We start from the raw sequence: 27,157 nt of genomic DNA on the forward strand, positions 1-27,157 counted from the left end.
CGTTCCCTCTCCCCACCCAGCGTGGGTCTTCCCCATCAACACCATCCCTTCGAATGCAGGCTGCAGCGTTCTTAGGTTTCCTCTCTAGCCTGTTTGCACCCCGTCTGCCAAAACCCAGTTTAACATTTAAGATGTTCGATTAGCAACATCTTTTGGAAGAGAAAAAGATAGATTGTTAGTCCATGTGTAGCGGCAGAAATCCTACCACAGACACAGGGACAGAGGATGGGAGGGTGAGAGAAAAATCACAAAACCGCCACAACAACCAGATACAGTAAATGGCAAGATTTCTAACCAGTGTCCTGTAGACAAACATAACTTTAATTCCAAGAAAGGCTGCATGCCAGTGAGAGGTTAAATCATTGCTGCATGTATGTAAGGTCTATGAAGCAAACTGGGATTCACTGGAACACAAGAAGCACTGGCAGTTTTTCAAATGGGGGGGAACCAAAGGGAGCCAGGAGGTTCAGTAAAGGAGGGCGCAGCAGTAGACCATAACTAAGAACGGAAGACAAAGATTTTGGGGGACTGGCTAGTAGCATCAGATGCAGCTAAGGAGGTCCCAGCTGTGGTCTTTATACTGGCACAAGCAAAAGACCAGAAGGAGAACAAGTGCTCCCAAGAACTGGAAGGGATGGACTGCCGAGACTGGGTCACCTCCAGGCAGGCTCAGTGCTGAGCCCTCAAAGCCAGAAGGCTCAGCTCTGCTACCATGGAACAGATGAAGGCAGACAGCTGATGTGCGCATAAGTATCTACTTGTTCAAAGACAAAAAAGTTTAAAAAAACAAAAAACAAAAAGATTTAACCTGCTTGGAACTCCGCTGCCAGGATACAGTGATGCTGAACAGAGAAAAACCAAATGAGTCATGAAACAAAAAGTAAAACAAAGCAGACAGTCACCACAAAGTGACTAGTAGAAGCAATTCTGATGAAGCTCAGAATCCTGGCTGTGCTGTCAATGAGGAGTAACGCCACTGAGCTCAACAGGACTACACTGTCACAAGACTCAGAATTAGACCTGAAGGATGAGGAATGAGGAAGAGGATCAATAGAACGTGTACAAAATAACTGAGAGCTAGTTATTTCTCTACCAAGTTTATTTCACCGCTGACTAATTCCTTCCAGACCATCCTGTATGTGCCTTTCCACCTTTCAGTAAAAATCAGTTCTTAAAGCAAAGCCGTTGCCTGTAGTGCTATGTGAGGAAAGACCCAGGTTATTGACTGCATACAGGGGGAAGACCACCAGACACATGGAGGAGCTTAACGCTACGAGCACGGTGAAGAGGTTATCCCGAGGAATCCATTTTGCTACAGCAGCTCACTGGACATGGAAATCAAAACACAGAGTCCAACTCTGTACTCAGGAGTCCCAAAGTGGTTTAATCTCTCTCCAGAAAGACGCGGAACACAAAGGCCACATCCCTCCACTGGCATTCACTTCAAAGCTTGAGGAGCGGTAACACAGGTCTCTGGCTGGTGGAACAGAAAGATAGGCAACATCTCCCCTCCAGCTTTGGCCTTAGAGCTGGTTGCGTCTTCTTAGCCTGTCTGCGTACATGGGCTAATCTGCAGCAGAGACACAACTCCACCACGGTTACCTGCAGTCATAGGTTCTCAGCACCCAAAAACATTTCTCTTCTTATCTTACACATAGCAAAGGTGATCTCTCAGAGCATCCAAGAACAGCGCCTTGTAAAATGTAGGTCTGATTTTGGTGAATCTGTAACTATATATATATAAAACATGTAACTGCTTCAGAGATGAACACAACCGTGACCTCAGTGGAACATCTGCACTTGAGAGTAAAACACTGCTGCTGGTACCCAGGAGAACACCAGAGATATAGTTACCCAGGTACTCGATAAATCACCCAGCCCTTAACTACATAAGAAAACATCAGTCAAAAAGGAGGAAAGGGGTTGTCAGGTCATTTTTTTTCTACAGAGTAGAAACAACAGAGACAGAAACAATATTTGCTCAGATTAGATTCCTGTCTGCTTTGACACAACTAAAATGTCCTACAACGAGACAAGACACTTGGTTCCTGTCCTTCACATAGACATGAAAAATATGGCTGAAAAAGGGATTACTTCTCAATTATTCTTTAAGTGAAGAGCCTATAAACACCGTCTCTGTGCAAAAACTCAGCAGAACATGGTAAATCCTCCCGTACTTCTGATGGGACGAGAAATATTTGCTCAGCTGCCCTCATCAAACCAATCCTTCCACAAACCTGCTGCTGCTCCACAGCCTGCCATATCCCCATCCCTCTCTTCTCAGACCCTAAGATGAAAGCCACCATATGGAGGGACTCTCCTTGTTGTCTGTAAAGGCAGCTAGTCTCACCACATGGCTTTCTGGCCAGCACGCACCCATCTAGAAATTTTCTCTGCTCCTCCTGTGGCAGAGCCTAGCAAGAACTGCTGTGGTTTGGGCTTTGTCCAGTGGCAGTATATAGTACCTTCAACAGCCATTTTTCAACACAGGCTGCAGGCCTTTCTTTCACAAACAATGCAGAGAAACAGCATGGCTTACGGCTCTGGCCAAAGTAATCCAATGATCATCTGTATGATGAGTTTTAATTTTCTGGAGGTGGAATCGTATATTTCTCATACCAACAGGAACGAGGACTTCTGGTTAACCATGGGGCCCCTTATTAAACTAGCCCTTAGTACCCCAAGCTGCTCCCAGTGGGTGAGCAGTCCTGCGGCATCTAATCGCTGCTTTGGGAGGTTATCAGCAGCCTGCTGGCAGGGGGCAATGGGTGACCATGAATTTGCAACCTGCCTGACTTGAACACACTAATGCCCAGCAGGTGACTTTTTCTTTCACCAAGCCACTGCACGATCAAATGCAGAGAAGGACGTGGATACTAACGGCCAACAATTCGGTGGCACCAAGGCTTCCAAAATTTTCACTCGGAATCTCCCTATCCAGAAAAGGTTAGGATCTTCAAGATGACTTTGGGGTCAAGTGCTCCTTGATGCTGTCCACTGGAGCTCAAACCAGGCACAAGCCTTCCTGTCCCACTGACTGGAAGCCAGGAGAAAGTGATTCTCAGCCTCACGTTAAGGTTCTTGCCCAGGACACGGAAGAGTTACTGCTGTGATGAATATTTCAAGTCACAGAGCCCCAACAGGAAAAAGTCACAATAAGCCACAGCTGTGGTTATTGCGTCCGCTGGAAATGAGAGGAGGGTGGGACAGGGTTCCTCACTCCACCTCAGCCAGAGGAGAGTCTGGTTTCAGAGTACTCCTCCACTGGAAGATAGAGACTGCCTTCTTTTCTCCTTCCTCAGAATAAGCTGCCTATGCCTGGTCAGCTTCCAACTCCAAAATCACTCAGAGCTTCAAATCTCTAATTAGGTCGGTCACCTGCCCAATTGCCTGTGAAGGCTGAGATATCAAATCCCTCTCCCCTCCTCAGGACTCACTCCTAGCAAGTTGAGTGGGTTGTTAATTTGGCAGCCTAGTTCTCCCCAGGTTGTGCATCAGACAACCGATCCATCAAAGCCAATTCCAGCACGTGGCAAGGCACCTAGTTGCTGGGTGATTACAGCCGTCGGGACTACAACCTCAATTACTGTCTATCAACGTCAAGGGAATCCAGTCCCTTATTTGAGGCAAGGAATATCCACCTTAAGAGCATAGACTATTGAAGCTAGTTGTGATGTTTTGCACCCTTCTTGCTTAAGGCCACACAGGACTGAGCAATGGTGGTGGGGTTTTGTTGCCTTTAGATACAGATGGTCTGATAATTACTGCTGTCTTCCTTCACGATACAAACTGTGCACTTACGTTCTTGCGCTGAATCACGAATGCGAACGGGCCGTTCCTGTGGCTGCTCGCTGCCAAATTGGTGGCCCTGGCCTGAATCCAGGTCTCCATTTCTGTACGGTGCCAGCCATCCAAGGCGCCTAGAAGCGTGCAAAACTCTTACCCTGCCTCCTCTCTCCCTTCTCCATGCTGGCTTCAAATCAAATGGAAGAATAAATCAACAGCTAGGTTACTGCCCTAAGCACACACCTGCTGACACTTCACGCAGCTGTAATTGCAATGGGAAAGCTAAGTGCATCATCAGGAAAGCCAACTTAATTAAAAGCAGTAAACACAACAGGATGTGGAGCACAGAAATTAGCTCCCATCATGCAACATGCCCTGTGTCTCGAGTGGGGGGTTTCCCAGTCTCTTGGGCATACCTTGATGGAAGAAGTGCTCTCTAAGTTGTCTGAAGAGCAATGAGAGAAAACTGCTTTCCTGTTGTTTTCATCTGGAACATTTTGCAGGTTCTTGGTAATGCGCAAAATTATTATTATAGACTGACCACCAAGCACATAAGGGCTTACATTCAAAACCCAGATGAACATGACCGTGTGATAGATACAATAAAATTTAACCTGCAAAGAAAGAGAAGTGTGTGGAAATGCACAAGAAATTTACTTCAAAAACCATGAAAAACCACAAACAGAATAAAATCAGCATTCTTCTCCAAAATAAGAAAAAGAGTCAGCTGTTCCCATGTAGGGCAGGAACACGTTTTAAACATGAAGAATATTAGCAAACATTGCTTTTTTAGGTTTACATTAATGTTCTTATACCAATTCTAAATGAAAAATTAAACCAATTTAATCAACATAAAATAAATGTGTACATGTGCAGCTATCCGCTGTATGCAGTAAACTACTTTCTATGGCAGAAACATAGTCTAAAAATGCAGCACTTCCATCTGCACATGCTTTTAACATTAACTCAGGCCCTGCTTCAGATAACAAGAATTGGAAGAGGTTACAAGATGGCACTCCTCTGTGTTTCTTCTGTTCTGCACATGCTTGCCAACAGCAACGGTAACATTTTCTTCTGGGGCAAGTTTCCACGTTTCTTTGTGGAGGTCTTCCACCCAGTAGCACAACAGTGACCAGTCAAAACATACTTACACAGGGAACCCATGGCTGAGCTCCAGTGCAAAAAGTCAGTATTTACAGGGTGGACGCAGGTACAGGCTACCAAAGAGGAGTTTAGAAATCATCACTTACAAAAGTAGGTATGCTGTTAGGAAAGCCAAACCTCATCTACAGCTGACACTTGCAAGTGACACCAAGTGCAGCAAGAAGAGCTTCTACCACTACGCTGGTACTGGATGGTGTCTATGAACAAGCCAGAGAGCAGCAGATGTCCTTTACCTCAACTTCAGCAAGGCTTTCCACGCTGTCTTTCACAATATTCTTGTACACCAGTTCAGATACTACAGTCTGGGCAGGCAGACAGTTAGATGGGTAAAAAAAAAACCTGGTTGGATGGTGGGGCTCAGAGGGCAGTGGTCAATGGGTCACATTCTCCCTAGAGAGTATGAAGTCATCGCTGGTAGTACCACAGAGGTCTGGAGCTGTCTTGGTGGAAAGTGTGCTGCTGGAATGGGTGACACAGTACTCTCACCAAGTTCGGAGACAGCATCAAACCGAGGATCAGTCAATGAGCTCAACGGCAGGGCTGCCACTCAAAGATCTAGACTAGCTGGAGGAATGGCCTGACAGGAACCTCACAGAATTGAAGAAAAACAAATGCAAAGCCTTGCCTATGGGAAGCATGAACACCTTGCTGGTTGTGGAGCAGCTCTGCTGAAAAGGCTCTGGGGGTCATGGCAGACAGCAAGCTGAACATGAGCCAGTGTGCCATGACAGTGATAAATCACAGAATCATAGAACAATTGGGCTTGGAAGGGACGTTTAAAGGTCATCTAGTCCAACGCCCAAAGGGGTTGCAGGTCAACAGCATCCTGGACTGTGTCAACAAAAGCCTAGCCAGTGGATCAAGGGAAGTAACTATCACCTTTCACTGAGGACTTGTTGGATCACAGCCAAAATACCACATTTGGTTTTGTCATCCCCAGTAAAAAGAATGAAATTGATAAACCAGAGCAAGCTCAGCAAAGGGTCACCAAGCTAGTCAGGGGCTAGGGCACTTGCCCTACAAGTCCTTAGGGTTGAAGGACTTGGGCTTGTTCAGCCTAGGGAAGAAACGGCTTCAGAGGGACCCACGAGCAGCCTAACAGTACTCCAGAGAAGGTTACTAAGAAGATGGAGCCAAGATCTTCCCAGTGGTGCAGGGTGGGAGGACAACAGACGATGGACGTAGACTGAAACAAAAAGAGGTTCTGACTTGGTATGTGGAAAAAATGTATCCACCATGAGGACAGCCATGTAGCAAAGCACGTTGCCCGGAAAGGTTGTGCCATCTTCTTCCTTGGAGTTTTCCCAAGACCTAACTGGTTAAGGCCCTGAGAATCCTGGTCGGACCTCATGGCTGACACTGCTCTGAACACTAGGTTGGATTGGAGGTCTCCTGAGAACTCTTCCCACCTGAACTGTTCTCCAATTCTCTAATCAGAGTTACTCTCTTTTCCTCACTATTTCTCTTACAATACCACGTTACTAAAAAATTCAATACACAATAATCCAAAAGGATGAGCTGAAATAACGTTAACTCAATACTTGATAGCATCAAAACTCTTTTCTCCCTCCAAGTCAGCCAACCCCCTCCCTGTGGGTGACTACTTCACTGACCCAGTGACATTAGCCGCAGTATTTCTATTGCTGTGGACACGTGCTTACCACTCATACTCCAAAGCATTTGTGCTGCTTTATAAACATGCCACAGAGCCTGGAGAGGATGAGAAACACACAGGTTCTGGAATCTGGAATTTATCACCTCATTAAAAGCTCTGATGTGATGGTAGCTAACAATAGGAGGAAAAATAAACAGAAAAGACCTATGGGACTGGTCAGTCCTTCTGGGGAACATACTTCACCCTGCAATGAGCGGGGCATTCACAATCACTTTAATCAAACTACTCCTGGTGAGGAAAACATAAGGCAGCCTTCCCTCTACTGTTCATTCCCAATTCAGAAGTGGAAAAAACCAACTGGAGTATGTTATGCGCTGCTGGCATCTGCATACAGAGGAGGTGGTTTCGCAACCTAATGCATTCGCTATGTCATTATTCACATTATTGCCAAGTAAGAGAAGCATCTTGACTGTCTCTTCCGACAACCATCAGCGCTTCAGGTACATCTAGAATAAGCCTGAGCTGGCTTATTTAAGTGAGAAGATCCTTGCAGAGGACCAGAGTCAAGTCTGTTGAGACAGCTTTCATTCTGAATTGCTTTCTGTGCACCCACACAAGGAGATGTATGATCTAATTCTTTAAGCAAAGTCGGCGATAACTTGGCTCCCTGCTTTTCCAAAGGATAAGAATTAGACTCCAATGACTAATTCCTTCCTCTGTTTTATATTTGTTTACTTATTTTTCCAGGCCACATAAATAAATGTTTTGCTGAAGCAGGAAAAAAGCATCTAATTGACAATATCTTGTGACTCAGGCAACTAGAATGTGGCTTCACAGAGAAATGGTTGCTTTGGTTAGTGAAGTAAGTTAAGAAACTCTCTGTATCAACGATAGAAGACTGATGTATGTCTCCCAAACTGCTGCCAAGCTTTCCATGATGGCTTCTGTTTCGGTTTCGGCTGCCGCCGGCAACAAAAGCGCCACGCGGCCGCCCCTCCCCCCGCCGGCGTGCGGAGGAGAATGGAAAGAAAGAGGCAGAAACTGGTGGGTCGGGATAAGGGCAGTTTAACAGAACAGCAAACAGAGGGAAAACAGGAACAACAACGATACAAATAGGGAGAAAACACAACCACGAACCGTACAGACAGCCGCTCTCCCGAAACCGGACCGGCGCTGCGCCCGCCCCAAGCCGCGAGTGCGTTCCCGCCACGCCGCTCCCCCCCCATCGGAACCCAGCGTGACGTCACATGGTATGGAATACCAGGCTCTATTTGGCCAGGTGGGGTCAGCCCCCACCCCCCGGCTGTGCCCCTTCCTGGATTCCAGTGAAAATTAACCCTGTCCTGGCCAAACCCAGGACAGCTTCTGATCTGAAATCAGCTATATCTTAACATGTTCACACAGCAGAGGTAGAAAGGTTTGGAAAACAATCAGTTCCTCAGTCTAGCCTTAAGAAGAGGAATTGTATTTGGAAGAAACATGCTTGAATTCAACTAAAGCTTACAGCTTATCTTTGATGGCTAGAACAATTATGTCCACTGGAAAAATAATTTTTAAAAGGTACTAATACCATTAACTCCTTGGACAGAGAGATGTATCACTAGTTCTGTAACAGAGTCCTTCAACCTTTGCCCTAGCTGCTAATACAGAAAGCATAACCAACATGTTTTAAGAAAGCTTTGGGCAACATCTCTAATAGCCTTTTCTTTTTTAAATAATTACACTGCAAAACTGACTGAATCAAAAACTAAAAAAATACCTTTCAGTTCCAAAAGAAGAACAGTCATACCACTGCCAGTTTTACCCCCAATATAGCTGAATTTCCAGTATGCTTATTTTGGCACCCTGATTTCTTATCCCATGTTCCTCTTGCTTAGCAGACACAGTCTTCTCTCTACCTATGGATGGCTGAAGTAGAGCCAGGAAAGAATAACTCAGCTATCTTGCCTTTAATCTCCCGACAAAAGCAAACAACCATTTTATGTGACAATCCACCTTGGATTTCTATTACTCTGGGCCACTTAAAGAGAAGCAGGCATCTTCTAGGAGGACGTGCCTACCAAGAAGAGATCAGGCACATGGACATGCCAGGCCATGGATGCCTTGGTCTGAGCATGCCACACTAAATCTGTGAATAGACATGGGACTTGGTATTTCTGAGCTGACAAGCCAGCCTTCCCATTACAATACACAGCATCTCCAAGAGAGACGTGACGTACTGTCAGCATGGGACCAAAATCCCAGGGAAATCATTAAAAACGATTGCACTGCTGGGTTTCATAAGTCTCCAAAGATAGTCTCAAGACCAAAGGACAGACTACATATGTTAACTGGGTAGAAAAAACTTCTGTCAGAGAAACAGTGATAGAAAGGAATGGAATCCACTGCAAACTCATTTGACTAAATATATCTGCTTCTTCTGCACTACTGCTCCAGAAATTGTAATATAAAACAGAACCCGTTTCACTACAGCACATCCCAGATCTAGATTTGCAGAGAGGAGGCACTCTCAGGATAAAGTTACACATTATGCCTTTAGATGATTTACCATCTAACCATATGCTAATGGAGAAGATCCTCTTCATGCCTCCTCCCCCACAACATGCAGAATACGCCCTTCCTCCCATCCCACCAGTGTCCGCCAAAAACTGTACCACGCTGATTCAACACTGACTCAAACGTGCTAAAATGAACAACTTTCTGGGGGATTAGGAAGTTGAATTAACTCAGTGAAGGGTCAAACCAGTGCCAAAGCAACGGGACGTCACCCTAAAACACTGAGCTTGGTGCTGTGCCTCTCCTCCACCATACAGGTGTGAAAAGGCAGTGTGGGTAGGAAGCAGCTGGGGATCCTAGACAACAGAAATTGAAATTACAGATGTAACAAGGTAGGAAACCCCAGGCACTGCAGACATCAATGACCTTCCTATCGTTTTGACGCATGCCCCCTTTAAACCTCCTGGGGTCCTCTGCACGCAAATACCCTCTTTCCACTCCCTTCCACATTTCATCACTTGTCACACGTTATCTGTCCTCTGAGCTTTACCATCCCCAAATCCTGATTGTCTTTCCTTAGTCTTTCTTCTTCCCCACTTAAACTCCTAATTGCAGTAACAACAGTAGCATTAACGTGACATTCATCACCATCACAACTATCACCAAGCACGCACAGCCCACCCCTTCCCCCTTCCTTTTTCCATTTACTGACATTATCCGGGAGACTGGCAATCGCAACACATTTATGCAATGACTCGGAGAACAGGGTGCTGCAGTAACTACCACAAACACACACAACTCCTAGTAACAGCCTTCTGATGGGCCTGACATAGCCAATACACGACAGATTTCCCTCCGCGTTAAAAGATCTCTCCAACCAGCCAACAACCCACCGACACCACAGCCCCTCTCACAACTTTCTTCCTTCCAATGTTCAAAGCTGTATGCAATTCCAAAATTCTTTGATGGACTGGAAAATAAACAGACTGCTTTTCTACAAGACACTCCATTTCAGCGCACAAAACAAACAACAAAGCAGTTATCAGAAGGAAACCAATTAGCAAGCAACCTTGCATGCATCAGATCTGTCGCAGATAGCGAGCATCCCCTTTGCACCCCTCGCTGGCGCAGGACTCGGGATGGATTTACCTGTGGCATGAGGAGTCTGAACTAACAGCCAATATCCAAGTAGCTACTCCTTTGTATTACCCACGGGAGGCAAATGCTCGCTGCAAAAGCGCGTGGGCAGAAACGTGAGCAGAACAGCGAGGTGACGATGAGTAACGCGCTCCCCAATGTCAACGTACGGTGGGATTTTCGTAATTTCGTAACATCCCAGCTTCTTTCCCACATCACAACAAACCACAATAAAATGTAGGTGGAACCAAAGCCCTGTTGTTATTAGCATGCAAAGAAAATGAACTTATTTAAATTCACCCATCTGTTCTGGCCAACCATTTATGAGTAATTCTCAACATTTCAGTCACCTGAACAAAAGACAGTGAGTTCCAGGCACAAACGCTTCCTAAGCAGTTAACGTTCAGGAACACAAATGATTAAACCACACAGTGTTTCATTCTTTCACTGAGCTTTGTTTCTTGCCTGCCTGCTTTTTGTCTCTAGCATTTCTTTCCCATTTCTGGCAGACAAAATGCAGGTGGAGAAGAAAAGGGAGGAAAGTTCTTGGGTAGCATAAGGATTACAGTAATTTCCAGTCCTTCCGCAAGAAAGAACTTGCTCAGGGAACAGATGACCTAATGCTGCTACCTACTCCTCCACCGCACTTTGTTTTCACTTTTTTTTTAAACATGTTTAGAGGTGTTTGCCGTTATAAAGTTATACAACCCAGGACAAAGTTGAGTACCTTTATCTCCTTTCTGCCCCCAAATCGGCAGGGAAGGTACCTCCCACCCACACATTTCATCTGCCTTTTTGTTGTAGAGGGCTACAATGATGATGAGGGGACTGGAGCATCTCTCCTGTGAGGAAAGGCTGAGGGAGCTGGGCCTGTTTAGTCTGAAGAAGAGAAGGCTGAGAGGGGACCTTATAAATATCTCAAGGGTGGGTGTCAGGAGGACGGGGCCAGACTCTTTTCAGCGGTGCCCAGCGACAGGACAAGGGGCAATGGGCACAAACTGAAGCACAGGAAGTTCCAGCTGAACATGAGGAAGAACTTCTTCCCTCTGAGGGTGACGGAGCCCTGGCACAGGCTGCCCAGGGAGGCTGTGGAGTCTCCTTCTCTGGAGATATTCAAGGTGCCTGGACAAGGTCCTGTGCAGCCTGCTGTAGGTGACCCTGCTTCGGCAGGGGGGCTGGACTAGATGACCCACAGAGGTCCCTTCCAACCCCAACCAGTCTGTGATTCTGTGAAAACAGAAAACTGCAATTCAGAGAGATCCTCAGTCGTGCACCTACAGGTCACTGATGTATGGGTCACACCCAAGCCTGATATGAATGTAGAGGCCAGTCAAAAGGACAGTTACGCCACAGATAACAAATCATCCCAACTCCCTAAATTGAACAACAGTATCAGCACAGGGACAAACTCACTTTCAGAGCATTCTCAGTATCCTGCCTGATTACCTGCCCTTCTTCAAAACAAAGGGAGAACTGTCCTCACAGGGCTCTACTTATGTTTCCTTTCAGTGTTCTGAAATAAGAGCTGTTTAAGATCTGGCACTTTGTTTACAGTTGGAAAGGTCGCCTGGACTGGGTGGCAAAACAAGTCTGTACACTTTTTTTAATAAGGAGAAAGGGAAAGAGATGGGATATGGGGAAAGAAGGAAGGAAGGAAGGAAGGAAGGAAGGAAGGAAGGAAGGAAGGAAGGAAGGAAGGAAGGAAGGAAGGAAGGAAGGAAGGAAGGAAGGAAGGAAGGAAGGAAGGAAGGAAGGAAGGAAGGAAGGAAGGAAGGAAGGAAGGAAGGAAGGAAGGAAGGAAGGAAGGAAGGAAGGAAGGAAGGAAGGAAGGAAGGAAGGAAGGAAGGAAGGAAGGAAGGAAGGAAGGAAAGTTTATTGCTTCTTCATTTTTAAATTAGAAAAATAGTCTCTGAGAAATTATGGAAAATGTATAATTGGTGAAAGAACAACACTTTAAGAGCCTACAGAATCTTATTCTCTCTTGAGCACTAGAAAATGCAAAAAGGAAAATGATGACTACTTACATATAATATGTAGGATATAATCCTTCAAAGTACCAGCAATGCTTTTTGGCCTCTGTACACTATAAAGAAAGAAAAATATGGTATTAATATTTACATAGGACAATGTACAATTATAAACACATGAACAGAGTATTTATAAATACTGTAACTTTGAGAAATTAGGAGAGGTTTATATTCCCAAAGATCTCCCAGTTCCGAAACACACAGCAACTGGGAAGTCTGTTCGCTTGAATGGCAGCGTGCCCTGCCAGGGCTCAGCTCCCTCACGCAGGGCTTTGTCTGTGGGGCCCCACAGCTTCCCACAGTTCACGAACAAAGTCAGCACATTCGGTGCAGGCACAGCATCCAGCTGCATGGGTTCCCTGGCAGAACTGTTGTCTTACAAGACCACAGAGAACTTAAGAGTCCGTTCATGGTTATAGTCACTCAAGAGACCTCCAAGGCATGACCAGTTTGATGACACTATGCATGTGACTACGCAGTAAATTCAATAATTGCAGGGAATTATTCATCCTTCTGGAAGTCTCTGGCATGCAGAGCCAGGCTCGGAAAGGAGCAGAGCGGAGAACCCATCCATCCCATCTCCTCTTCCTACAGCTCGGAAGTATCTCAAGTGTTCATTAACGTACCGGGGAAAGGAAACTGCTCTCTGCAGCCCAGAGGTATTGTTCTCTTTTGCAGCTTGCCAGCGGATCCTTGTTAAAGGACGGCGACAGGCATTTTCTCAGCATGTGTGTGCAGGCAACGTGGGAAGCGCACATCGTTACAAGCACTGCCAGGGTACAGACGGCAGCTCAGAACAATAGCGGTGCTTAAAAAAGAAAACCAGATGTCAAGCCCAAACTCTATGTACAACGCACGAAATATTTCTGCGTATCCTGCTGACATCGCTAGCATAAAATGCCATCTTCATTGCAGACACAGCTCCAGGAGCTCCACCACAGGCTGCGTTATCCGATCACACATGGCTAGGGCTCTGCGGGACACCCTCCACGGAGCAGCGAGGAATATTTTGCTGGGTTTTTAGCAACAATTCCCTTTGCTGCTCACACCTGACACTCGATGTCGGAGAGCCCTTCAGCACACCGGCGGTGCTGGGATCATCCTTCATGTTCACTTGGCAGCTCACCTTTAAATAATAGCTCATACAAGTTTATTAGCCTCCCTGAATCCCAGAATACTAAATGAATCCAGTTAAGACAAAGACAAAGTGTTTTGAGATCCTCGACTCTCACTCCTCATGAATAAGAAAGGCTGCAAGCTCTTTAATGAGCATCTGATGAGCTAAATCACAGACAGATCAATTACAGCCCATGAAGACAAACTGCTATGGATTAAATTGTTAAGACCGGTACAGCAAATGGGGGGAGGGGGAGGAGGAGGAGAAGGAGGAGGAGACGTTTTTGATGCAGGCGATCAGGCCTTTCCACTAACACGACAAGCTCACATCAGTCTTCGAAATGCACGAGCTTTAGCTTCTGTTGAAAGGAGTGGAGGTTTTTCCTTGGGATGAAGACAGCAGTAGCCTTGTTCCCCTCTCAGATCGATGCCGTGGTCCAGGCAGTATATGTAGGAGGGCTGGAGCAAGTGGTGTTCAAAGATCCATCTCCGTATTTGCCGTATTCCCCTTTCCCCCCCCCCTCCTTCAAAGCTTCAAACTTCTTAACCCTTCCTTTTGAGTATTTTCATCAGCTGGCTGCTTCCTCTTCCTCTGAAATCAGAAATCTGCCAAGTTTCTCTCCGTAACATTCCACAAACACACGTGCATTGTAAACCCAGCAGGTCTGCTGCCAAGTCAGTGAAAAACACTTTGGCTCTTCACCTTCAAAGGCTGCACGTCAGCAGGCCCTGGCTAAACTCCCGGTGCCTGCAGGTCAAGCCCTTGGGAAGCCTGATTTCAGTCCGGCTTCGGATACACACCGTTAAATGTTTTTCCTTCCTGCTTCTCAACCAGTATGAGTCACCGTTTACCTTAACTGCCTTCAAGCCTTCGTCAGTCCCGAGCATTTTAATTGATGTTTTCCCAGCAATGTTTCTGAGCACGTGGAGCCCGGGTACCCTTTACAAGTGTAAAGGAGACGTTTATATTTGGCACTCGTTCTGCTCGCTCTCCTCCCCGTATTTTAAGCTGTTTTACAAGTTCTAAAATGAGCTGGGAAGATTCCTCCTTCCCACACCTCCCAAGCCGTAAGATTTCTGATTCTGCCTCTTAACAGTTGTCTGGTTTGGACAGCCAACACACTTACTGCTATCCCAAGAAAGGCTCAGCCTGGAAAAGTTTTGCAAGTAACTGTTCCTTCTAGCTTACAGGGCTTAGATACCTGCGCTAAAAATCCTCTGGTGCCCAGGCTTTGCAGCAGGTACCAATCCCAATTCTGCCTTTTATTTTTAATGCCACAGTGCTGTGAACAGTGCTGTGAACACTGCACGGCAGTTGCTCAGCTCCCCTACACGGGAATCAGGCAAACCAGCAAGCGGACCTCAAACATGAGCCACCCAGCCAAATCCGATACACATGACATATCAAACAGATGTACACACACAGGGCAAATCTCCACAGTCCCAGCTCAGTTAAAACTCCTGCCGATCTCCATGGCAACTTTAAGCCAGTAAACCCCAACGTAAAGCAGGCGACTACTAACCACCGCCTCTGCTACTGGTTAGCAGACCTCGCAGGAATTCACTGCTAAGAATAAGAGCAGAATGTCACTACCTCTAAGGATTTAAGCACTCAGGCACCAGAGAGATGAATAGGGTAGTCAGGGCACAGATTACTTTTTCCCATCCCACACACATCCTCTGAAGCAAGCTATGATCATCTCTCTCTTGCCAAGATCCCAATCATTCTTCTGAGTGGTACTGGCCTCTCGGTTGAGCTGGTGGAGAGCCATACGAGCGCACGAGGGGACGGACACCATCGGCACCAGGCTCTCATCCTCACAGAGCCTTTGGAGGATGATGTCTTTGAAGTTGTTTGAGACTACGAAGCCCTCAAGAAGTGGCACCTGGCAGCAACTCGCTGCAGTCCGCAAAACAGAAACAAAGGGAAGATTACTCACATCACGGCAATACAAAAGGACCTCGGACATTATGGCTGGTTTCTGCTCTGCTAGCTCCTGTACAAAGACAGGCTACATCTCAGAGATTCTAACAAGTTTGTGTCTCTAAAAAGCCATTTACGCATTCCCTAACAGCAAAAAAAGTGTGTTTATGGTTATTAAACTACACTTAGGTACAACCCTGCTGGTGCTTTCAACTTTTATGGAAGAAGGACTCTTCACATTTTGCTTGCAAAATTCCTTCTTCTATGCCCTTAAATGATTTGGCGCAGCTATAAAATATAAATACAAGAGTACGTTCATTTTTAAAATAAATTATGCAGGTCTAATTGGATGTGCATAAGTAATCTTTAGAGAATTAATGATATGTGAATTAGCCAGATGCTTGAATATATTCCTTAAGATTGCGTATTTGGAAAGAGAAAAAACACACTACTTGCTTTTTGTTTGTTTGTTTTTAAATAAATCAGCATCTGTCTTGTAGCCTGTTTTCTCTGACAGACTGCAGCAAGGCAAACTGCAAACCATCCTTCTCTGTGGCCTCTAAATTCATTCCGGTTCCCACTAAGAAAGGAAACATGCTTCCTGCCACAGATTGAAACTGCAAATGCTACCATTGCTCGTAAGAAACAATGAGAAAGAGAAGTTACTAAAACATTAACCAAAGACTGGTTTTGATCATCCCGTAAAATCCAGAATGCGAGCACATATGTATGCGCATGGCGTGGGGGAAGACAGAGCAGGCAGTCTGCTCACCGAATGTGGGATGGTACTCTACAGATCATTAGTTATGCTTTGCAGGATTTGCAGAAATACTATCACTAGCAGGAATATCCTCCACATTGCACATCGTTATCTTCCAGTCCACAGGACAATAAAAAAAACCCCAGATCTGATCAATTAATTACTCTTTGCAATGAAAGGAGCGGTAGATTCACACCCAGTGCTTTTATTGGAGGTTTGGAAATTAGTAATAAAAAAAGTAAAGACGATTACAGCCCCACCTGCAGTCAGCAAATACTCTGCAGTATGAGTACAGTCCGTTTTTGTAATGGGTACCAATGAAACAGCCTGCTGTGGACGGCTGTCTTTGTGACGGGGGCAGAAAAGGGCCACTGCTATCTGTATGCTGAAGGGACACTCAGAGCCAGTTTGTGACATCTGCTCAAAGCCAGATTTCGTAGGAGGCGTGGGTCTACTATCGACCACCGAGTCAATGAAACCCTATGAGTTATCAAGCAACTGAGGGTGAGGCTCGCTCTTTTTAACCAGACAAAAAACTAGGTGCTACACACAATTTCCATTACTTATTACAGTTATGAGGATCCAAATAGGTAGATTCAGAAGGAAAAAAAGCAGGTATTAACAGAGTGACCTGCCAGACTGGTATGACAGAAATGGTTCCTAGTATTCTGGGATGCCCCACTTTGTGGCTGTTACCTCCCATTCAGCTGGGTATAGGCCATATGTCAGTAAGGTGCAAGCTGACCTAAATATCATCCTTGCGGCTACAGCTTCTGAGGCTCTGCTAGGACTAATCAATAGATGAACAGGAAGAAAAAGTTAAAAGCATCTAAGACACGGAACAAGAACTCCTCATTTCTGAGCATCACACAATCCTACTCCAACATACAGCCAGAACTCTGTATTCCACACAGCTAGATCAAACTAGTAACTGAGGAAATGGGAAGGACAACACCTTTCTGACCATATGGCTCCACAGCATCCGAGAAACAACTGGCTATGCCTGCCGCCTCTTACAGAAGGCCTCTTGCAAAAGCCACCTGCACAAATCTCTTCCAGTTTTATTGGTCCCCGCACCTGGCAAGTACTCGATGGAGCTCAGACAAAATGATGGGGCAGTCTACAGTGCAACTCCAGACTGAATAATACATTCCAGAAGCCACATTATCGGTTAGGAATCACAATGTTTTATGGGATCTGACCTTTAAAATCGTATCAGTTTTCAGAACACTATCCATTTCAGCGCCCAGACAAGAGCTGAAAGCTTTATGAGATATAAGCTGCTCATTAGATATGGTGCGCTGAAATCAGAAGGACTTCGGCATGCTGAAAGTTTGAAAGATTGGATTTCCAGAGACAAGAATATGAGCTTACCGCTCTTCCATAGCCAGGAAATGGGTAAAATATCATCCATTAGAGTAAGAGACAACACATACTGAAACCGAAAAGCGCAGCCTAAGGGTGAAAGCTATTTACTACAGAAAAATACATTTTGTTTTATAGTCTTGCCTGAATCCATCAAACTTCATCCCTACTTCTATCCCGGTGATGCTAACAGCTGAGGGTAAAAGCAGCCCATTGCCAAACTATTCTAAGAAACTGAGCTCGCAAGCCACGTTACCAGTGATTTCAACAAATGCTCGTCACAAGAGACAGAAGCAAGTCATACTAAAAACCAGGATTACGTTATGGTATTTTTATTTAATAAGGTAATGAGGAAACAGCAGGAAACTCTTGCATAAAAGCATGCTGATCCTATACCAAGCTTTCCCTCCCATGTAGCAGTAAACAGAACAAATACTCTTCCAGATATACAGCTGTTTCATCAAGACCAAGATTACAAAGTCATATAACTCATCATATAAAGAATGATTTTCACATATTTCAGAAGGAATTGTTTCTGGCCAATCTTTCTGGCTGTTCTCTAAGAAAGAAGGGTAGTTCCCATAGAGGGTTCTTAAAAGAATCAACTTCTCCACCTTGAATTAATCATTCTGGGTTCTTCAACAGTAAAAAATTTCAGCACCAGCAGCTAATTCTTATTAGTTCTTCTGGTGCTCAGAGCACATGAATTAATCGTCATATTTTTATTTAGAATTAATGGGGGTTTGGCATTAGATAGCCTCTCATCACCAAGCATTACTTTACATTTAGATCTATTAACCTTTCCCACAAAAGAAATACAAATATCCCTTCCATGCAATTTCATTTCAGGAGCCTGACTCTTGTTTGTCTGGTGTTCCCCCCCTCTATTGTGCAGCAAATTGCAAATGCGCTTCAGTCCTGGAATGACACAATTTCAGTTGCATGTAATCCTCTCATCAGTCTCCGGGGGAGAAGGGGGGAAAGAAATAAGGAAAAGCAAGAAGAGACCCGTGTTTTCCAGAGCCCCACACTAGGCAAGACGCAGGTCAGCGTCCCTCCTGCCCCAGCCCTGCCGACTCCGGGCGCCCTCAGCACCGCGGACAGCGCCCCCGCCCAACGCCCCGCCCCTCCGGCCGCGGCCCCGCCCCCTCGGCCACGGCCCCTCCCCGCCCGGCCGCCACCTTCGCCTTCCACCCGCAGCCCGGGCTGCGCAGCGGTTTGGGGCGATAAATGGCATGTGTAAAACCTCACCTCACTCCGTCCTCGCGTGCATATGGCAGTCACACCGACTTCCCAGTTCGCGGCACACGCTAGCACTACTACAAGAGTGGGACAGCAACGACTGACCACCTCTGAGGGAAGACGCGTGCCGAGCCGTCTCCAGACTCTTTGGGAAACCGTAGTTGGGGCAGTTGTTGTCGTTAGGTGGAACATCCAGCTCGGATCTACGTCAGAACGTCAAACCAGGTGCTCAGGAAAGTGCCAAGAGATCCCCAACGCCAGGGACAATCACGAATCGCTTTCCCTTCTTATTTTTACACCTGTGAGCTCAGTAACACTTGCATAAACGTAAAATCTTGGGGGGGGGGGGGGGGGGGGTGTGTTAAATCTTCCTGCTGGAACTGACCTGACACTGAAAGTTCTAACGGCAGATCTGCGAGAGCACACCAGGCGTGCCACATACTGCAAGCATTTTCACCCAAGAAGAGCAGAAAAGATTCCACACCCCACCGAAGCCCCCGCAGCTTCACGGGGGTAGCAGCAGCCTTTTTTGTTCCAGCTGGAAGGAAAGCGATGTAACATTCTCCCAGCTCCACGGTTGATCTGTTCCAAACGGTATGGGGCAGGTTCCACCACTCCAAAACGGAATTTAGCTTCTGCAATTATTTGTTCCCTTTTATATGTGCATGAGAAATGAAAGCAAGGTTATCATCTGCATTCTTTAACCATGGAATAAGTCGTAAGTCACCTTACAAAATGATCCATAAAGTCGAGTACGTGGGGGGAAAGGGATCATTGGTCAGGAATCAATAGGAAGCCCATGCCAAGAGCGAGGATATGCTCCATTTCCACCCTCAGTCTGTTTAAAAAAGAAGCAAAACAAATACTGCTTTTTACAGATAAAAGGATTTGGCGATAGAATGATTTTACTTCTAAGCCTCTACTGAACGCAGGTAAGGCTTTCAGTGTCACCACCAAGACACAGATATCAAACTTGCTTCCCTTTGACTACGAACCAGCAGCTTGGCTCATCCCCAGCCCTAACACTAGGTAGGCACTTGCTCCTCACAGGAACTGATGCTGTCTAAAGCACAATTAAGAGCAAAGTCTAGACCTGGGGTTCCCCTATTTTCATCTACAACCATGCCAGCATTCATTCCCTTCACGCTGAACTGGCAAATCTGCCCGTTTCCTACGTACAGTTCATTCTTCTGCTCCACCAACCCAACAATGAAAAAGGACTTTAAATTACCGAGTACTTCAGTCCTCAAGGGCTGTCTTTCATCCCTCATAACAATAACACCAAAGCAAAGAAAGCCCGAGCAAAGGACGCCAGATTCAGAACTCAATTTTCTCAGCCCTTTGCAGCGCAGACAAGACCGAGGCAGCAACGGCATTGTGCTCCAGATGCCGGCTAGTTCAACTATGACAGCCCAGCAAAGGCTGCAGGAAAACAGATTTCTCTGACGGTCGCCAGGACGCAGGGCAGTTGCTCTGGGAGTTCCCTGGGCTTTGTTCTGTTGATGCTCTGCATCCCCCACGCGCTCACTTGTTCCGCAGAGAGAGCACGCGAGCTGGCAGGGCAGAGCGCAGCTGCATAATCACAGCAACCCTCGCTCCCCTCCCTACTACCCTTATTTTTCATTCTTGACATTTAATCCAGTGATGCGCACCTTCCTCACATTCTTATGAGGAGCCGTTGGAAAAGAAAATATTCTTTTACTCAACTAAGACTTTTCCCTTTTCATTTTTCTGAGATATTTATTCCAAAACCGCAAACACTGGATCAAAATCCTTTGTGCTTGGAAGTCCTGAAAGCATAGGTAAGACTGAAGGCGGTGACTCCTCAGTCTCGGGAAACGAGATGCAGAGCCCATGACCACACACACCCAGTGCAGGGAACAAAAGAAATTGATAATAATGAAATATCACCTAAGTGCTGTTTCCCTGGAAGGTATGCAAGGCCAAGGCAAGTTCTCACCTTCAAGAGCTTATTCTAGCAACCCACCATGTCCGCTCATTTTAAATCAGATTACACACACCATGTGCGTATTAAACAAGTGAGCATCTGAATATAGCTGAGATTAAAGAGGTTACCTTGGAAACTTTCTGATCTTTGAAAACCAGCTTCTAAAAAAACCCAGCAAGTCAGAATCCAGACACTCTGTGAGAAGAAGAATCTACTTCAACCCTCTGCTGGGGGAAGCTTTGGTCTTGGTCAGCTCCCACCTGCTTAACAGTGAATTGTAAGCCCCACTGCCAGGCGCTTACCTGCAGGTACCTCCATTAACACTCGGCATTACTGTTTTGTTCACATCCTCACACACATCTCAATGTCTCCAGAGAAAAGCACAGATGTATAATTCATGATACAGGTCCAATCTGCTTTAATGACCAAACTGGGACTGGAGAAACAGTTCTAAAGCGAACTTCAGTTCATTTGGTCCAGCTACATTAGACTAACTACCTTGAAGTAAACACTGAAGCTCACATAGTAACACAGCAAAGGTGAACGTGGTCTGGTCTGCAAGGCTAGCTCACTGCACAGGGCCGCGTTACTGTGAACATTAGAATGCTGAAATATGATCATCTCCATGTTGCAGTCCAGAAAACCGTTTGCTTTGGGACTCAGTTCCTGGAACAAAGGGAGGAGTTTATGGGTTTGGGTTCATCCAGGCTGACAATCAGGTTTTTCTGTTCTTGCACGCAGTCTATTAGAAGTTCCTACTGATTGACAGCAAACACATCTTCTCAGGCCAAAACTCTCCTCGAAGAAAGAAACAGCAGCAGAGTTTGACCAAGTGTAATCTGTTTTTGTTTAACAAGTCAATTCAAGCTTTCAGGGAGATGCCCTGTTGTGGCTTTTGAGTAGACACTGACCAGGTAGACTGAAACGTCAATGCCCTTGAAATTAAACCAAGAACCTAAACTGACTCCTACTCAGACAGTCCAATACACTCCCACAGTGACAGCATATGATGACTAAATTCCAGTGAGATAAATCCAACAGCTGTACCTGTAGTTCTTCTTTGAGCAGGAAGGAATACTGAGCACTTGTCCTTGGGGCATTGCCCATGAAAGGACTAGAATAGCAAATAAATAGTCAACCCTTTCTGGCCAGTAACGATGCCTACTAATGGCAAAGCATTTTTCCAAATGAAGTAACTTCCTACGTAAGACAATTACATTTGCTTTTCTTCTGCTAGGAGCCTGAATGTATCTAAGCAATAATCTCCAATGTCCCAGTTTGTCAAATTGCAACGTAATCCACTGAGAGCGTTGACAAATCTCTTTAAGTCAAAACCATACCAGCACATGGCATTTTTCTGAAAGGATCATTTCCATGGTTTAAGCAATTACCTGAGTTTTTCCACATTCAAAACAGCTTCCTGGAAGGAGGAAAGAAAAAAAAAAAGAAAAAGAAAAAAGGATCTACTGCAGGTTCCAAAGATGACTGTCTAGATAGAGATACTAGATACACATAACCAGACAAATTTAAATAATCTCTTGGCATAAGAGCCATGTCTTGGCGCATACTGCTTTTCACCCCTCAAACCACGCACTTCACAACTTGATGAAGGACCTGCTGGATGTGGGTAGCTTTTTACATGCTTCCTCTCTTCTTCAGTCAGTGCATGCTCCTTGCTCAAACATCCATCCATATGCGTGGATTTTCTCGGGCCCCCATCAAGCTTTCAGCTTCCTCTGGTAGCAGTTACAATGCAAGCTTCCTCGCTATCGTTGCTGGACCTCTAGTTACCACTTTTGTGGTCTGTGGTTCATCTGATGTAACGTTCTTCTTTATTCCTGCTTGCAGAGGACAGATCATATTCGCGTGTGGGGAAGCTACTTGACAAGACACACAAAAAAGTCGGGATGCTGCAATGAACTCGGCTCTTCCCTTTGACACAGACTACTCAGACATCAAAAAATCTCTTCACTAAGGTCACTTCCTCACTAAGAATATCTGAGGTTACCTCAGGGACGTTCTGCAACTGAGAACTGCAAGAGTGAGATGAGGTATAAATGAAACATTCGCTCTCCATGAACACGTGGTCTACACTCCAAAAAAGCTCAAGATCCCTGCCTGGAGGTATTGCTATGGACGGATAATAGCATGAGATATGGCCATAAATGTTTAATTTATAAACCTAGCAGCTAGAAAATTATTCAATGAGGCTGAAAGCGCTGAGGATTTTAATAGTGCCTGCCCACACTAACAGATGGAAATAGCACCAATAACTCAGAAACGAGCACAGACGCACTCGCATATTTGGTCAGCGTTGACAACGTTGCATAAATTGAACTTCCAGAGAAAATTCAATCCCTGTGCAAGCAGTGGGCAACTCCAGAGGTATCAAGGGCATTGCTTCTGCTTCCACAGGACACGGCTTGGCTTGCTGCCCCTCACTTCACAGGCCTGCCAGGTGCTCTTCCAAGCGCTACAGGGCTCACCCCAGGGGGGAAACAGCACCACAGAACGAAGGCACTAAAGCAGTATCATGGTTCCTACAGTTTTCCAGGGCCGTTCTGTGCAGGCAAAGGACCCTTTACACTGTAACTGCAAACATAAACTCACAGATGGCAGAAAGAAACAAGAAACGAGCAAGAGAATGATGTGTCAAGACAACCAGCAAGATGAGAAGAAGTGGAATAAAATTTGGGGCTAATTCTTCTTTCACCGGGGTATACACCAGCTGGAGTCAGCAGGTAAGAAGCAAAGAATCAAACCAGAATCATGCCAAGTCATCTCCTGTGACCCCACAGGTGTAGTTTTCAGGATGTGAATTACCCAGAAGGACATCTGACCTCAGTCATGTCACTTCCCCTGCTCCCTTCTGCACCTCAGAAACAAAACCATCGAGCAGCAGCATCAGCTAACCGGAAGAAACTGGACCTACTCTGAGCTGCAGCCAAGGCTTCTTCCCAGCACTCTTCCAAACAGGCTTCAGAGGTCAGAAACCAACAGGGTGGCAGCCAAAGAAATCAGAAAGGCAGACGCTGAATGATGGGCAGTAGGACCACCACAGAGGAATACAGCATCTCACAAAGGGTATTGGTGAGGAGCCGACTCCACCAGCTTTGTCATTTTTGTACCGCAGACAGATGGCTGGTGCACCTTCCTCCACGCAAGGCAGCAGTTCCCATTTCTCACCTACAAACGAGTTTCAGAGCAGGAGCCCTTCCTGACGCAGAAGCATGACACCATGAGTTCACTACAGCTCCTCATGCCAGCCCAGGGCAGAAATCTGGAAATCTTCTCATCTTCTCACAGTGCATGGCAAAAAAAGACCTGCTTTGTTTTAGAGTGTGCTTAGCCTCTGATTTGGGAAAGAAAAAGCCTGGCAGGCATTGACAGGTTGTTCGCCCTTGGCTCATGCTTGCCACGACATCATTCTTTTCCAATGAAAAGATGGAAACTTCTAATAGCTTAAATGCAGCAGTGCAAACTCCTGTCAATAAAGCTATGTTTCACCATAGCAGTAGCAATCTTTACTCCTCTTTATAGACTCCCAGATCAGTCATAAGACACCAAATAATGCCTGAATCCTTCAACTATGTGAATAGGACTCCACATATGAAGAAGACCCTGTGTTACTATTGACGGTGGTGAAGTCAAGCACATGCACAAGCGTTAGAGGGAACAGGTTTGGCTTTGCCCTTAAAGTTTTGGGCTACTGAGTAAGAAAAACAGAGAACCACCTCCCTTCTTCATTTCCACTCAAACCTAGAAATATACCAACACATTTTCAACGTTCCTAAAGGAATGGCCATGAATTCCCACAGTGGTATGCATTTTTCTAAAATGATGTCCAGCCTAAGGAAGGGATGCCTTGCCATGAGTTCGGTCATGTAAAAAGAAAAGAATTAGACCTCTCTCCTCAGTTAAAGGGAAAAACCTTCTTGCTAAATTGCTTTTCATATAAACAGACAATGCACTTACCTCTGGTTCCTACAGTTGCTCAAGGCTTCGCAGAAGCATCTTTTTGTACTTTCAGAAAGGGTAATGCTTCAGGATAAGCTTCCCCCCATTCACTCCTGCATTCACCGAGTGTTTAGTCAAAATACCAAACAGGCCACAGGTTAAGCAAAACCCTATTTTTTCCCCTCAGTGACCCTTCCAGCTGCTGTTTCTTGCTACTTTCCAAACTTCAATACAACATCGTAACTCCTTGTGAGAGGTGTTAATTCCAGATGGTCCACACAGCACCGACAACAAATCCTGTGAAATCCATTCTCCCCCAGCATCATCAGCGAGCAGAAGCCTGAACCCCTCTGGTACCAGGGCAAGCTGCGAATTCATGGATCCACACGGACCTCTCATTTTACAGCGTGGGCTCTGCCTTGCCATTCCTGACGTGTCATCATGCGACTTCTGGGAAGAAATCCGAGTCACTGGAACTATTAAAGGATACTTAAGAAACCCTGTTTTACAATCACACTTTTAAGCTTTCCGAGTTTGATTTCAGGGCCTCGTCCGAAGACCACTGAATGGAGTGGTTGCCTTGGATTTTGGCTTACGACCGCAAAACAGAAAGCGAACAGAAAATTGCTTTGCTGCCACCAACCTTTCTGAAAGGCTGACAGATGCTACTAGCAGTAGGACTTTTAAAGGAGAGGGCTGACCGTGGAAGGTGCTGGCTACCTCACTGGGTGCCGAGGTGCCACTAAAGCCCCCAGAAAGCCATATCAGCAACCAGACGAAGGGGCCCATGTAACACCAAACAAACTGCTAGGCTGCCCTCAGTACCATTTGTTTTATGGATGCTTTTGTTCAGCAGGGCCTTTTTTTTAATTAAAAACAAAAAGTCAGCCTCTTGGGGGATCTATTTTCCTTTCCTCTTCTGACTTCAGCACAAACACACCAGAAAAATTATAGCCACAGTACAAATAAAAATAGCTGAAGAACTTGCAGCTGTGGTTAATTTCCCAAGTATTCAACGTTGCCCATTTAATGATGGAACAATATGCTCCAGTTTCAGTCCTGGCACAAGGCTGTCTGAGCGGGAGGCAGATATTTCAGTTTGTGCGAATGCCAAAGGCAAGTCGACGACTACAGCAACGAGAGGAAGGGCAAGAGGACAATACGATGCAGACCGCTGGACCTACACACCAAGCATTTCTTGCCACCTTTCCTTTCTTATTTAAAATTCTTACTGGACTCACCAGCTGACTACATCAGGCTCACAGACTTACTAATATGTATAGCAGGAAAAAAAGTGTGCTTAATAAAAATTCATGAAGTGGAAAACATTTTTTACAGCCAAAGAGCTGATTTTTCTTTCTATTTTAAGTATTGAGTGTTTCTAGTGTGAAATACATTACACGGGGAGGTTTCACTTGCTTTTCTCCCCGAATAAAGTCTTTAACCAACCTATCCATAGCCTGGATGACTGTATTTCCCTAGTTTAGTACAGAACAAAGTAATAAAGTACTTGGTATTTGCAGGGAACAGAAACGAAACAAAACGGGCCTCCTCAGCTTAGCAAGGAGAATCTAAAAGCTAAACCCGCATCTAAATACTAAAACATTTTTGAAGCACTGAAGTCAGATGCAGCAGAAATGCTTATTTAGTTACAACTCTCGCAGCTCTGTCTTCAGATGCCAAGTGTCTTCTGCTCACAGACTGAGCAGAATTACTAGAGAGACAGCGCTTACAGATTCACACACAACATCCATGAGTAGCCATGAAGTACAAAAGAAAAATTAAGATTTAGGTACAGAAGTAGAATTCAAAGGCTCAGAAGTGACAGGGAAATTGGGAAACTGTTGATTATAATTAGCAATACAGAGCTTCTATCTCTGTTGGGCTTCATTTGCCTTGTTCACATGCATGAAGACACTGCTAGAGGTCATAAAACCAGCATTCAGCAGCGAAAAAAACTCTGTTCTCCTCTCGTTAAGGGCCCACTGGCAGAGCAAAATTTAAAACATGATAAGTAACAGCTTTAAGGAGGGGGAACAAAGAAAGAAAATAAATAAGTCAAAGTCTGCAACATTGCCGAGACCCTTCTGTTATGCTCAGATACAGTTTTAATCAACTCCAGGGAGGGGAAAAAAAAAACAACAGAGGCCTCAACAGCCCAGCCTTTGGCAAGACATCCCCGTCACTGCCCGAGGCAAGCAGTGCTATCCCTCCTTCCGAAAGCAAAGGCTCAATCCAACGCTCAAAAATCACAGCCTCTGATTCGGATCTCTCCATAACACCAAACAAACCACCTGGCAAACACACTGAGGTGGGGAAGAAGATGGGTTGGTTGGGTTGAAAACCAACCGTAAAGAATAGTTTCACACACACCCCGTGCCTTCCTGCAGGTAAAACACTGGACGAGTTTAAACCAAAGGCGACCGAGGGTGCAGACGTGGTGAAGTACGCTGCTGCCAAGCACCGAAGTGCCATCACCACCCGGCTCCTGCCTTCAGCCCCAGGGTGGAGAAGGGAATCTTCTGCTATGGGACAAAGCAATGGCGAGAGCCGTGAAGAGCCTGATGGAGACAGCTCCACCTCCAGCTGTTCCTCTGGCTCTTGGGCTCTCCCTGACCTC

The 27,157-nt window shown here is 45.6% G+C and overlaps 1 protein-coding gene across 1 annotated transcript in view; it reads right to left on the bottom strand.

Moving 5' to 3' along the window:
• Nucleotides 1-27,157, bottom strand: part of VOPP1 (VOPP1 WW domain binding protein) — a 65,131-nt gene that overhangs the window by 10,574 nt on the left and 27,400 nt on the right. Inside the window, exon 2 of the mRNA XM_075418569.1 lies at nt 12,223-12,281. Within this exon, the coding sequence (XP_075274684.1) occupies nt 12,223-12,281 (59 nt within the window). The remainder of the gene's footprint in view (nt 1-12,222; nt 12,282-27,157) is intronic.

The sequence above is a fragment of the Opisthocomus hoazin genome, chromosome 4, assembly GCF_030867145.1.
Source record: "Opisthocomus hoazin isolate bOpiHoa1 chromosome 4, bOpiHoa1.hap1, whole genome shotgun sequence".
Taxonomy (NCBI): domain Eukaryota; kingdom Metazoa; phylum Chordata; class Aves; order Opisthocomiformes; family Opisthocomidae; genus Opisthocomus; species Opisthocomus hoazin.